Raw genomic sequence first — 13,698 nt, 5'->3', positions numbered from 1 at the left:
AGGTGTGCATTAGCCCCACCGATATTTAATTGTCCATTAATCAACGTAGACCACTTGATCTGCTTCTGTATGTAGGCAGTGGCGTAGCCAGAGCGTTGCCAAGGGGAACACAGGGTTGACAAAAGCCCATCTTATGGTGACCCCCTGCCCTCCCCTCGAAAAACATCCCTGGGTGTAGCTAACTTGTTAACAAGGGACATCATTTTCATCACTTTGTTGTTATTCTACCTTGTAACCAGAATAGAAACCAGGAGCAAACGTCGAATCAATTCTGTATGTATTCTGAAGCCAAAAACTGCATAGATCAGACGTTGAACGACAGCATGGAATGAATCACCAGCGCGCTCAATTTACGATGGTTTAGTGAACTCTTTCTAAATCGACAGAATTCAGAAGCGTTGTCAGAGTTTTCTACCTGGTTTCTACAGACACTTAGGACATCGTGAAGCTAAATTGTAGATCGATATGTTCGATTCAAACTTGAAGATGAAAATTTGATTGCAGATCGGGTGGTCAACAACGCTTATTAACATAGCCAAGCCATGTTTGCCTGGAGATGTTCCAAACTCATCCAGAATCTGTTATTGATGAGAGTTTATGTAACGTGATTTTTTTTTTAACATGCGTGCTCGCAAACCTTAGCAACAAAAACCTCGATTCCAGGAGTAGCAGTCTCCATAGACCGCGAGGCGCTAGCCTGGTGGCTAAATTTTGGCCGTGGCCCACCGGTGGACAAAAAGGATGGCGTTTCTGAAATGATTTCTTTTGAACACTTCAATCGATCAGAAATACAAGTTATGTAGAGTAATTTTGGGCATGCACACTCGAAAATCTTAGAAACAGAAACCTCGATGGCAGGCGTTGCGGCCTCAGTAGGTCACGCAGCGTGGGCTTAGCAGCTAATACTGAGTTGTGGTCAGCAGATGGACAAAAATGACGACGGTTCTGAAAAGGTATCTTTGAACGCTTTATGACATCAAATTTTGCATTTAGAAGGGAATCTGGTCGCATATTTTACGTGTGCCATTTTCAAACTGATAATAAGAACGGATTGGCTCTTAACACGCGCCTGGGTGGCCGGTTGGACACCCTTCGCTATGGTGGGGTGGGGGGGGGGCAATTTGAACCCCCCTCCTAAAGGTCTCAGAAACTAAGGTTCCTAGGTCATGACCTTCGGGTCAAATAAGTTCGAACAAGATCATATTCCAGGTTGGTCTCAAAAGGGTCCATTGAACCTAGATAACTGTTCTAAGCAAAAATTCGCATGATGATCTAACGTCAGTGACCTCTTTCGTCCTTTTGAAGGTTATGGTGAACAAAATCATCCAAGACCGTTCTGAGTTTTGCAGTTGGATAAGCCACAAAGATTACGCTAGGCAGTAGATCCCTACAAACAAAACGTTGGCCTGTGTCGTTCTGGGTCAGTGACCTATTCTGACTTTTAAAAAGGCTATGGAAGGTGTATAATGTGGTTCCTGTTGTCAATTAATTCGAAATGAACACAAGATGATATCCCATCCAGCAGGCTCTAGAGTAATAAAACAGGGTTACTTTCACCTTGGTCTGACCTGCATACCTGACCTTAAGTCAAAGTAATTTGCTTATTCAATTTTTGTGTTGCCCAAGAAAATATCTCAGAGATTATGGCTTTGTCTAACACTCCGTTGTTGGATAAGATTGAACGATTCCCTAGAAATTGCCTTCGCTGAAGCCATGGCCTGAGTTTGACCTGCCATAGATCAGCGACTTTACAACGTATATATAAATTTATATGCCAGACGATTCGCTATTCAGTTGTCTACAGCTATCCAAAATTGGGCGGGGCTACGCCGTTTCTTCGGAAACCATTCTGGAAAAACCTTCGGGGGTCAATTTAACCCCTTACCCGTACGTGTGTTAAAGAACCGCGAAGTGGGGCTGGAATCTAGTGGTTGAACTGGAAGAGTAAAGGAAGAATGTCTATTTTTCGTGCTTCTGTAACTATTTATTTGTCTAGAAGACTTATTAACATGGCGCCCGCCGTCTGGTGGCACTTGTAGTGGCCAAAACCATTCGGTTTTGCGGAAGCCGCCACCCAGGCCATCGTTGTCCTTGTTCTCGAGGCCATGTTCAAACCTTTTAAGGTAATTTGCTTCACTAGTTTATTCTGAAAAATGGACGCTCTCAGGCAAACATGGGATGACCTTGTTCGCTTTTTAATCTCATTTCAGCCCATTCTATTCAACAATAATGAGACCTCACTCTACTTGAAAATAATAAAACCCATTATTTCCTTTCGGGCCAGGGAACAGAACTTACTTTCTTTGAGTAGGATACCAGGGCACATTACTGTTTCTGGTCAAGGGTTGAATGGCCATTCCGTCCCACCGCAAAGTGTCTTCTGCCTGTCATTCGAGCGACGCGGGTGGGATCTCCTGGTCAATTCGGAGGCTATTAGAGGGATATATCATATCGCATTGTTCCCTCCCTGACACGAGAGGCCTTCTGACCCACGCAGTTGGCCTCGGATCAGTACAGGAGCCCTCATTGATGCAACAACACCCCTGATCGCCGCAGATTGTCTAACAGACTCATAGGAAACATGGAGCTGGAGTCACATAGACACCAGTTCCATATTTTTTTCGTGTTCTTCAGAGATATTTGACTCCCTGAACGTAGGTTGTAGGTGGAAAGGGATCCGAAAGTTGTACAACATGGGTTATCCATGTTCCTCTTAAAATATTCAAGGTTCAGTCGGAATTGATTTCTGATAAAAAACTGTGTAATATGGTTTTGAACATGCGCGCTCGCAAGTCATAGCAACACCAGCCTCGACGCCCGGCGTTGCAGTCTCCATAGGCCACGCGGTTTCGGCCTTGCGGCTGTGATACTAGGCGAAGGCCAACGAGCGAACGATAAAGATGACGCGTCCTGAGGAAAATGGTTGGCGAACTAGGTAAATAAACGAATATGTTTGATATAGTGCAAAAGTAAGCTAAGCACAACCTTAATCAAAAAAGTGGATCGGCCAGTCAACACTGCTGACCCCCTCCCCCAGTGAAAAGTGGGGGGCATGGCCTCGTGCCTTTCTCCCCTCCCCTCCCCCCCTCTCCTCCGTGTTCCTGCACCTATGCCTCAACACGACATCGGGCGCCTAGCGTTCCGCCGCGCATTTAAGTCTCGGCACCAGTGACGTACTAGCGTTAAGCGAGTATGAAGTAAAAATCTCCGGACGGTTTTGCCTCTCGCATACGGCCTTGAGACTCCTATGCAAAGTTGAAGATGGGAGTTTGGGCATAGATGTTGCGTTTGGGGATGTAGGTTGGGGGAAAGTCTTGGATGGGGAGAGGGTTGCTTTCTGATCTGGGTGTGGGCAGACGTTGAATTTTCAATTGCATGTTTTCAGGCTATGATGAGGACAAGGCTTATGTAAGGTTGTCATATTTTGTTGGCGGGTTAGAGTTCCTGTGAATTAGTCGGAAGAATGGGGGATCAGGCTGTCAATGGATACCAGCCACAAATGGGCTTAAACGGCCATGTAAGTAAACTGGTGCTTAGACCCTTCTAACTAATGTATTGCAAGCTTTTTGAATTTTAATGGTCTTGCACCAGGAGCTTAATGCTATCCCCAAACTGCATGTTCAGATCACTGCACCTTGGTACACACCCCTGTGGCTAAAGCCCATGAGCATTGTCCAATCATGTATGTACTTTCTAGAATCCTCTTTGCTGATACACACTGGCTGCCTTGCTGTCTTGTTTTCAGGCACTTTTTAAAGTATTTTTTAACTTCCTCTGCAAAGTCCCATTGGCTTTACTGATTTTGCTTCAGTGTCACACACACTCTTATCATTGGGCCAGGATAGGCATGATCTGTGGGGCTTACAGGCATTGAATTTCCCATGCCTTGCCATCTGTATTTTCTCCCACAAACATATTTGAATGATGTGCATGTTAAAACCAGATGAGTGATGGGAATAGTGTGAGGTTAACAGCTCATAATTTTCACTGCAAATTTCTGGCATAGGTATCTGTTAAATGCAGTGTATTTATGGCCTGACTGTGCTTTTGCAGTTCCTTTGCTGCTTTGTATTTTTCTAGAGATCCTTGTTTTGCTTTCCAAATCAGTCCTTAATGTTTTATGAGCAGCACATGCATAAAAGCTTGGTATGCACCAGAGCCACTTGGTGGATGCTGAATTATAGAGAGGTGCATGCCTAAGCTGTCCTGAACCACCCAGCATTATATGCATGCTGAAGAGATCTTGTTTAACTTCGTACAATGTGCAGCCTGTGCCACACCTGCTCATGCATGTTCCACTGCTTATGCTCAACATGCTCCACCTGTGTCTGATACTGACAAAATACTGTGCCTTGGGCATGCTAGGGTAGGATTTAGACCATTATAAAAATGTCATTAAAATAATAGCTTATTTTCCTTACACCAGCCAGGCTTAAAATGATGTTAATGGTGTCCACCCTATCCCACTCAGCATGCAGTGCTGTTTTTCTGTGATGCATAGATTATGTGGGAGCAAAATTGGTAACCCATGCCAATCAACCATATGAGACAGCCACCTAGTGATTACAGGAGATAACATTTGAGCCTATCCAGGACAGATAATTTGTGTAGCCAACATTGCCTCACCATGTTGGTGCATGAGTACATACTCACATTGTTGTTGGCTCCAAAAACAATAAGAATCATTGCTGTGTAGCCAACATTGCCTCACCATGTTGGTGCATTAGTACATACTCACATTGTTGTTGGCTCCAAAAACAATAAGAATCATTGCTGTGTAGCCAACATTGCCTCACCATGTTGGTGCATGAGTACATACTCACATTGCTGTTGGCTCCAAAAACAATAAGAATCATTGCTGTGTAGCCAACATTGCCTCACCATGTTGGTGCATGAGTACATACATCACATTGTTGCTGGCTCCAAAAACAATCAGAATCATTGCTGGGAAATCATGGAGCTTGATATTTTTGAATTGGTAAGTGGCATATGTGAGTTTTGTATGGTAACATTGATAAAGAACTAGCACATGATATATATTATATATGGTGCCTATTGAAGCACTTCAACATATCTTAATGGGTCCTGTTGTCATCTGGTCATTGGCCATTGAACCACTCACCAGCATCAGCTAATTAATACCTAACTAGCTAAGCTAACCCAATTTATTAAAGCTACCATACCTAATCCCTATTCCTATTCTTACCCCCAACCCTACCTCTATGACTCCACCCCAACCACTTTCTCTAACCCTTCTCCAACTTTAAACCCTGGCTCTATCTCCTACAATACCTCAACTATACCCCAACTTCCATGCTCAACCCCCTCCCCCCAACACTTCACCATGACACCTACCCCCAGCTTTCACTGTGACTGTGGCCCTCTAGCCCAAACCTGGCTGTCATCCATAACCCATGTATATAATACACACACACACACACACACACACACACGCACGCACGCACGCACGCACGCACGCACGCACGCACGCACGCACGCACGCACGCACGCACGCACGCACGCACGCACGCACGCACGCACGCACGCACGCACGCACGCACGCACACACACACACACACACACACACACACACACACACACACACACACACACACACACACACACACACACACACACACATATATATATATATATATATATATATATATATATATATATATATATATATATATATGTATATATCCCTATATTTGGTTGTGTTTTGTGAGCCTGATTGAGTTCTGGCTGTTTTGTTATAGGTACCAGACCCTTCCACTCCCAAATCAGATGCAGGGTCATGTCAGAGAACAACAGGGCCACTCATCTGTTTCTATTGTTATGTGATGTGAATTGGTGAGCAGAGGGGAATGCGGTGAAATTGTGGTATGCTTAGCTAACTCATTCCATGCCATCCTCATGGAGCCAATGTTAAAGTTTCATAATAGTGTGAGTACTGGCAGCTCAGTGTATTCCTCCATTAAAATGTCTTCCCTGTTCCATGCCCCCTGCAGCTATATATGCACAGTCTCTGTGTTCTTTCAAGAAGCCTGGGGCCACTGGTTTTATATCTTATGATTCTGCACCTCCAAACCTAAGTGATTATTGGGTTTTAAGGTGATTCATGTAATTGTTGTGCAACACCCTACCTTCAAGCCCCACATGGAGCTGGCAAATCTCAGGACTTTTAGCTGCCCCCCCCCCCCCCCCCCCTTTCCCTCCTTTCCCTCCTTGTAGGTCAGTCAGCATGGTGTTTGATGCCGAGGGATCTGTGGATGCAAGTCCTTTTGCTCTATGTGCCAGGACCCACATAATCTGGTTATCAATTTGTTACCTTGTTCAAAGCATGTGCCATACAATTACCGAAGCACGGAAACAGACGTAAACCTAACGCAGCTCACCATGTACAGTTTACCCCCTAAATGGTTGGGGTTTTGCAAGTTGTTGCTCACAACCACCAATAATGTAAATTACAACTGTGTTAATTTCCATTCATTCGGTGGTCAGGTGGAGCCAACCTTAAAACAAGGTTATGTGACATTTTGCTTGAAAGTTTCATCAGCAGATCTGTACCAGATACACTCTTATTCAAGGCGAACACTTGTTTTTGGCGAGCTTGTATTTTTACTGCCTCTGACCATTGTTCTACAGTTTTCAGCAACTTGATCTGCCGCCCCCCCCCCCCCCATGCGCCTCAGCGTGCAAGCTGTGTAAATATTTCCACGCTCTATTGCCGTATTGTCAGAACTCCACCTGCAAACGGTTATATCAGTGTGGGGAGTGTAACACACTCAACTGGCTATCAGGTGAGACGGGACGAAACCAGAGCCAGGTATCTACGATCGAACGCTGTTACGTCACAAGGTTGGGCTCCTTGTGACGGGGCAGAGGGCCGACAATAGTCCGGGCGGGAATGTGGGTCGGTGCGTGCAGCCGACCGCGCGCGGGCTCGTGCGGGAGCCGTAGATCCACACACTTTGGCCGTCGCAAATATCGATGTCAGATCCTGATAACCAGAGCATGGTTATCAGGTTATATGGGGCTGACAGCATGGCGCCAGCAAACGTTCCGGGACAAATCAGTTGCCGATCCGCGCACTTTCCTACCTGAAGACGCGCCAGTAAACGGCCGACGGGCAATCTCACCCCTCGTTCTCACCGACTTCGGACACAATACGTCGTGGTCTAGACCGAGAGGGATTAGGTCACGAAAGCTGCGAAGGGCGCAAAGCCTAATACTTAATGTGATCGATGTCCATATATGCTGAGAAAAAAGCGTGAACCCTTCAAACTCAACCGATTGCATGGGTTGAAATTATCAAACCTTGTGAGTTCTGATGACGAAACTAGCCGGCGCTCATTACAGCGGGCCGTGCTAGTGAGAACAGCATATTAAGCAGGCACCGAAATTGAGTGGGAGGGCTACTGCTGAAGTGCGGTGATTTTCAATACGCGGGCTCTTTTGTTTATTTTGGGTTTTCGAGCACGTCGGCTGCGTTGGGCATTTGGAGCCCGAGCATTAGAGCTCACTATGTCGAAAATGAGAACTTAAGGCCTTTCCTGCCGTAAGCTTCCCCTGCCTGACCCCCAGGTGGCCAGTTTTCAAGGATGTGACTTATAAATTTGTCCACGACCGCTTCACGGGACGCCTCTGCTTGCGAGGGCTGACTGCACTGGAGATTGATGCCACAATACATGTAGGGCACCTACTTCTGTAGCTGCTGAAAGGCGATGGGGTCTGTTGCCTGTCGTTTTGATGCCATCGCCGTGGTGGTAACAGGCCCGTCTGTTATTGCCTCGCTCGTCCCATACCGCTTAAATCGGCTCACCGGCTGTAGTGTACGTGAGATCAGTGATGCCGGTTACAACGCGCCCGACGCGCCCGAATATAGTGATCGCTGTTTACTTTCCCGTGCCCACTTATAAGTGTGGTTCGCAAATGTGGCGAAATCCAATCTAAATCAAGACTCGAGACCCAAGGAATTTTGTTCGCGGAGCTCGGCGCTGCGACCAGTTTCTTTTTAGAGCGCTGATATGGCCGAAAGCTTTGTGGATGTTAAGCATTGCGTATGTGAACGTTGGCGATAACAAGATTTTCTGTGCAGGTGCAAAATGGCTTTCGTAGTCGGCGCGCCATCAAACTCCAATCATTATCAATAAGGCTTATTGTGCGAAATTTTGTGTTTGTACTGAGCTTCATGATTCATAGTTTTGACCAGAAGAAATAACATGGCAAACCCAGGGGTGGACCCGGTGAGCATAGAACCACCTTTCAGGCAGAATCCGGTATATCTCTGGTGGGCAGATGTCAGAGCTAACCTCTCGTGTGGCGCACCTCCAGCTAACGGAACTGCTGTTGCTGAACAGCGACTGCCGTGAAGTCCTGTCAGGATTCAACTGGCACTGCCGCGCGTGAGTGTGAGCACCGTCGTGCTGTTCACGCGCCGTTGTAAACGTATGACATTTCCAGTTGGAGGCCACCAAATTGCTGTCCCTCCGGGTCATCTCGGGCCACAACCTGGCCAGGAAGGACATCTTCGGCGCCAGCGATCCGTACGTCCGAATCGACCTAGTCCGCGGCGAGGGTGACGATGAGGAGGTGATCGACGCCGTTCTTACCAAAACCAAGAGAAGGGTACGTGCGGGCTCTCGCCGTCGCCGCTACGGGCTCTCGCCGTCGCCACTCGCTGTCCTCGCCACAGAGCATGGTTGCCATAGCCACGAAATGAAATGTTTTGGCAAAAGGCTGTGCCGACCTCCAAAATGCGGGTGTCCATGATCGGCGGGCATGTACCGGACGCTGTTTACAGCTGCGATGGGGATGTCGATGAGGGATTTGACAGCTGTTGCAACGGCACTGAGTTGTGACGTAATCGGGGCCTCTTCAGCTGACTGCTGGCGCGCTATCGTTGACCTGCTAATCGTGCACTGAGTAATGTCCCTGAAGATGCAGTCCTGTCTGTGTGTGCTGTATGCTTTCTTCCCTGGACGCTCTACTTCATACTGTGGCGCATCTTCTACTGCAGACGATAGCAAACTTGCCTCGTGAAGAAAGCTGTCGCTGCGACGCCCGCTCCGCTGAACTGGTCGGGCCGGCAGCCCCGCCCCGCGCCCCGCCCTCTCAAACGGCCCCCGCCCCGCCCCAGACGCTGAACCCGGAGTGGAACCAAGAGTTTCTGTTCCGCGTGAAGCCGGCCGAGCACAGACTGGTGCTGGAGGTGTACGACGAGAACCGGCTGACGCGTGACGACTTTCTGGGCCGCATCGAGCTGCCGCTGGCCACGCTGCCGCGTCAGAGGCCCGGCCGCTCGATCCCGGAGAAGAATTATGTGCTCCGACCGCGCAGGTGAGCCTGCTGAGTCGGAGGCCGGCGCGGGCTCGGGGTCGGCGGGGCGGGCGTGTGGGAGGGAGCGGTCCCTCTCGAAGGTCAGCCGGGCCTTCTCTGTGAAGTTCGGTCGGGTTGTCCTGCCGACTGAGCTGTGGGTCGCCGATGAGGCAGACGGATCTGCGTGGGTAAGTCCAGAAGGGGGCGACGCAGGACTTGTCCAGGTGGGGAGAGCGGGGCGTGGGGGGGGGGGGGGCTGCTATGGGCGTCAGTGCAGCCGCACAGGGACGAACTGCCGCCAGGTGTTCGTGTAGTGCTGAGCTGATGGTCGACCCTCCCAGCAGCGGAGCTGGGGCATGCTGCGTGCTCCGGTACAAACTGGTGTTCGTGTGGTGCTGAGCTGGTGGTCGGCCCTCCCAGCAGCGGAGCTGGGGCATGCTGTACGCGCCGGTACAAACTGGTGCTCGTGGGACATCCAGTGGAGCCGAGCTGGGCCGCAGTTAGATTGTGAGGCAGGGTTCCTCTGGACCTCCAGCTGTATGTGCTGTACTGGCTGGTGAAGCTGGTATACACACGACGGTTTGGCCCGGTCCCGTGCTGCCGCCTGTTATGGGACTGATGGATCGGCTCACGCCACCGACCGGTTTCCATCTCCGCGGCTTCTCGACGGAGCGAGCCTTTCCCCGCATCTGCATCGCCCTCAAGCGGTCATGACATGGGCCTGCCAAATATGAACCCATCAAATTGATATATTTACTCTGGGTACTCAGGCTGCTACACGAAGTTGGCCGCACCGCCAGTCCTCATGCGCACTCGATATAGCACACCGGGCACACGCCAGCTCGTTACACACGCGCCAGTGGTTCATTCCTGTTAGCAAGTCCAAGATGTCACCAGCCGCTCTCGACGCAGGCGGCGTTGCCAGCTGCTCCACGGAGCTCGCGACGAATGGGTTTGCGCTGCTGTCTGTGCGGGCGTCAGCCGAGCGGCGCCCGACGCGACGGGCCGGCCGGCGTCTGGCGGACGGCACCGGCGGTGACGCCGGGCGCGCTGCGGGCCGGCTCCTCCCGCCGCCCTGCTGCCGCATTAATGGCGAGCGTGCCGACGGCCGGGCGGCCGCATTCATCAGCTGTCCGGCGCCCTCGCCCGGGGCACGGACGCGCGCGCGCCGCCGACGTCTGCGCCCGTCGCTGGACGCGACAGGTGGCGCACGCGGCGCGCTCGGCTGGTGCGCGCGCCAGCGACTGGCTAGGCGGCAGGGATGTCGGCGTACGGGAACACCGGGCTCTGGTGCTGTTTCAGGTAAATGTGCCGTGCTTTGACGGCGGTTGGCCGGACTGCACTGCTGTGGGTGTTGCTTACTGGTGCAGGTGTGGTGCAGTGGGGACCGGATGGGTTTTTGTGCGCAAGAACAGCGTCTTCATAGTGTCCTTCTGCGGCTGTTCTTCGGAGAGAAAAATCCGCGTGCCACTAGGGTGAATCGTGTGCCGCACGATATTTGTCAAGATGGCGCTGGGGTGTGAGACGGTGCTCGTGGTCAGCGGCAAGCGGATATAGACGCTGGTCATGTTCATCACGTCCACTAGTGGTGAGAGCGCTTGCTTCCGGTAGCGGCCAATGTTGCGGAGCGGAACGCATTAGCACAGCAAGAGTCTGTGTTGTGTAATGATAAGTTAGTAACGGCCGATTTTGTTGCCATCAGATCTGAATGTAAAGGGACCTCTCTGTGATCGGCGGCCAGTTCTGAACTGGCTACTGTCGGCGGCTCACGGGGTACGGGTGGGGGGGGGGGGGCCTCCCCCCGTACCTCCCCGGGACCGCCGACGACACGAGTTAGCACTCCGCGTGCACCGAGCGGGAACCCGTCAGCGGGTCTCATCACGCTGTGTGTGAAGGCGCAGTGATGCGATAGTGGCGCTGGGTCACGTTTGCCCGTCGTTTCGCCCGAACCCCCACTTCCACGTCACCCGCGGAGATGTAGTATAGGCACCGAAGTGGCCGTTAGATTGGGTGGTGCGCAGCTGCAGCTGCTTCTCAAAGAATAGCCGGGCGTGTTGGGTTAATGTCTGTTGCATTGATGCCTGACACCGTAGGCTAGTCAGGTAAGCTTACATCCCCTGAAATTTCGCAGCCTTTGGCGCCGACTGAGTAACATGAAAGCGTCTTCATTATTTCATGTGCTTGCAATGGGTAACAGTAACAGTGAAACGATAAACTGCATCGCGCCAAAGTCAGTCGCGCCAAAGTCGCGCCAGTTGCGCCCTCCCAGATAATTCTGGATCTGGTTGTGGTCGTCCAGTGACTTGAACAGTGGTTGTGAGCAAACCACGCTGAACGTCGCTGGAGGAGAAGCCGGGTGACTGATCTCACAGCCATGCTAACGTAGCCAGTTGTTGCGTGCCGTTGGAAGACGTGCGATGTGAGAGGCGTGCTCCAGCAGTGCAAACCTGCAGATCGGTTGGAGCGTGCCTCGTGTGCGTCCGGCGGCCCGCCCGGCCGAGCTGTGACGGGCGCCGCCGCCCCCAGCGCCCGCTCGCACGTGCGCGGCCACCTGCGGCTGTTCCACGCGTACGTGCCGGATCCGTCCGGCCTGCCGGACGACGACGAGTCGCTCGAGGAGCCGTCCGAGCCCGGCCCCGACTGGGAGGTGCTCGACGCCGAGGGGGACGGCCCCGATGGCGCCAACGCCCAGGTGAGGCGCCCCGGCCGGCCGGCGCCGCCGCGGGCCGCGGGCCGCGCACCGCGACACGGCGGGGCCAGCCGCGTGGGGTCCTCTCAGAGTGTCGCTGGCCTCGCCGCAGCCCGTCGTTGCCGTTTTCAGACCGGCGCCGCGATATGGTTTGTGTGGTGAACTAGGGCCTGTGTTGGGGTCTTCGTTCGGGTTTGTTGACATGTTCCCGCCGACAGGTGTCACCGTTGTGTTGAATGTGCCGCTTTTAATACACATAATTTATCCATTCCCGTTGCTGTAGGTGTGCACGGACATGGCACAGCTGTAAGTGGTGTGGTCTTGGACCCCGTTGTCTCGCGCTGACCGTTAATGAGCCGCGGCCGGCGTATCTGTGACCGCGTCCGGCCCGCCAGCAGCCGGCCGCCTCGTCGTCAGACTCGGCGATGGCGCCGTTGCCGCACGACTGGGAGGAGCGCCAGGACGCCATCGGACGCGTCTACTACGTCAGCCACGCGCTGCGCCTCACGCAGTGGGAGCGGCCGGACGCCGGGTGCGTACTGGTGCCGGCCGCGCTGTCGGCGGCGAACTGCGTCGGAGTCGGGCAGTGGCTGGCCACGGTGCGAGCGAAGCCGTAGACCGAGCCAATGTACTGCAACTGTCGAAAAATCAAGCTGATTCCCACGCAGGACTTGGCGGCAATGATCTGCATTTGGAGTCACGCCGTCTTCTTCCAACGGCCAGCGTTGGCTTGCCGGCAACATTTTGCTCAAACTGACAACCGATTTAGACTCTCCGAATGAAACGCGCCAAGGTCGGTGAAAATAGTTGTTTAACCTTGTGGCAATAACGCCATCATGTTAACAAGAGCGTTCCGCTTCAACACTGACATTTGCCTAATGTGTGCGTTGCCGGTCGCTCTGGTTATGTGCTGCACATCAAGTACTACATTTTAAAATGGTAGGTGCCTTTTTCTGCTCACGTTTCCTACACGCACTAAACGGGCATGCAGTACGTGCTGATTTGTGGGACGGCTTTTTATCGGTACCAGCATCCAATCGGCGTCTCTAATCGCTTTGCGTCGTCTGGCTCAATGAACAATTTTCGCGGAATGTGCTCATGTTTTCTCGCTGCGCTCATGCGGCGACTCGGGTCTGGTTTCACGTCTCCACGGCTGCCGGCGACGGTGGAGGGTGTCGGGAAGCCGGCCGCCGCCCGGCCAACGGCACTACCATCCGCCGCCGGGACGGCGACCCTGAACCTGGGGCCGCCGCCCGGCCAAAAACGGCACTGCCTCAGCCGCCGGACGGCGACCTGACCTGGGTTCCGCCGCCACGGCCAACGCCACTGCCTCCGCCGCCGGACGGCGGACCCTGACCTGGTTCCAGCCGCCCGGCCAACGGTACTGCCTCCGCGCGTAAACGGCGGACCCTGACGTGGGGCCGCCGCTCGCCGCCGCAGCAGGACTACACAATTGGCCACCTCTGACGATCGCAGCGCAGTCTGGCTCGGCGCACGAGTGTACCGGCGCCGCTTCCACATCAGCGGCGACGACCTCGGACTCCACCCACCAGGACAACTCACCGCTCGTGGACCAGGTCAGCGGCTTCCGCGGTCGGGCGCTCCTGGCTGGCAGTTGCCCTGTGGAAGCACGGGCTTATTTCCCGCTTGTTTATTCAGTACGCGGTCCTGCCACACTGAAGTGCGTC

The 13,698-nt window shown here is 52.6% G+C and overlaps 1 protein-coding gene across 1 annotated transcript; it reads left to right on the top strand.

Annotated features, from left to right (window-relative positions):
• The first annotated feature begins 3,269 nt into the window (after nt 1–3,269).
• LOC119103235 (E3 ubiquitin-protein ligase Nedd-4) lies at nt 3,270–13,477 on the top strand. The gene is made up of 6 exons (XM_037226677.1): nt 3,270–3,517; nt 8,467–8,631; nt 9,143–9,342; nt 11,848–12,013; nt 12,409–12,542; nt 13,378–13,477. Exons 1-6 carry the CDS (start codon nt 3,464–3,466, stop codon nt 13,475–13,477), a joined length of 819 nt encoding a protein of 272 aa, XP_037082572.1. The 5' UTR covers nt 3,270–3,463.
• The last annotated feature ends 221 nt before the right edge of the window (nt 13,478–13,698 follow it).

Source organism: Pollicipes pollicipes, unplaced genomic scaffold (genome assembly GCF_011947565.3).
Source record: "Pollicipes pollicipes isolate AB1234 unplaced genomic scaffold, Ppol_2.1 Scaffold_5724;HRSCAF=6776_pilon_pilon_pilon, whole genome shotgun sequence".
NCBI classification, from domain to species: domain Eukaryota; kingdom Metazoa; phylum Arthropoda; class Thecostraca; order Pollicipedomorpha; family Pollicipedidae; genus Pollicipes; species Pollicipes pollicipes.
The sequence above is the reverse complement of the archived record's forward strand: the minus strand, read 5'-3'. Positions and strand labels throughout refer to the sequence as shown.

What these genes read in the sequence shown, in the direction of transcription:
- LOC119103235 (XM_037226677.1), top strand. Translation starts at nt 3,464, where the DNA reads ATGGGGGATCAGGCTGTCAATGGATACCAGCCACAAATGGGCTTAAAC. An exon ending in TTACCAAAACCAAGAGAAGG is followed by an intron (nt 8,632 to 9,142) that starts GTACGTGCGGGC and finishes GCCCCGCCCCAG; the next exon opens with ACGCTGAACCCGGAGTGGAA. An exon ending in TGGGAGCGGCCGGACGCCGG is followed by an intron (nt 12,543 to 13,377) that starts GTGCGTACTGGT and finishes ACCTGGTTCCAG; the next exon opens with CCGCCCGGCCAACGGTACTG.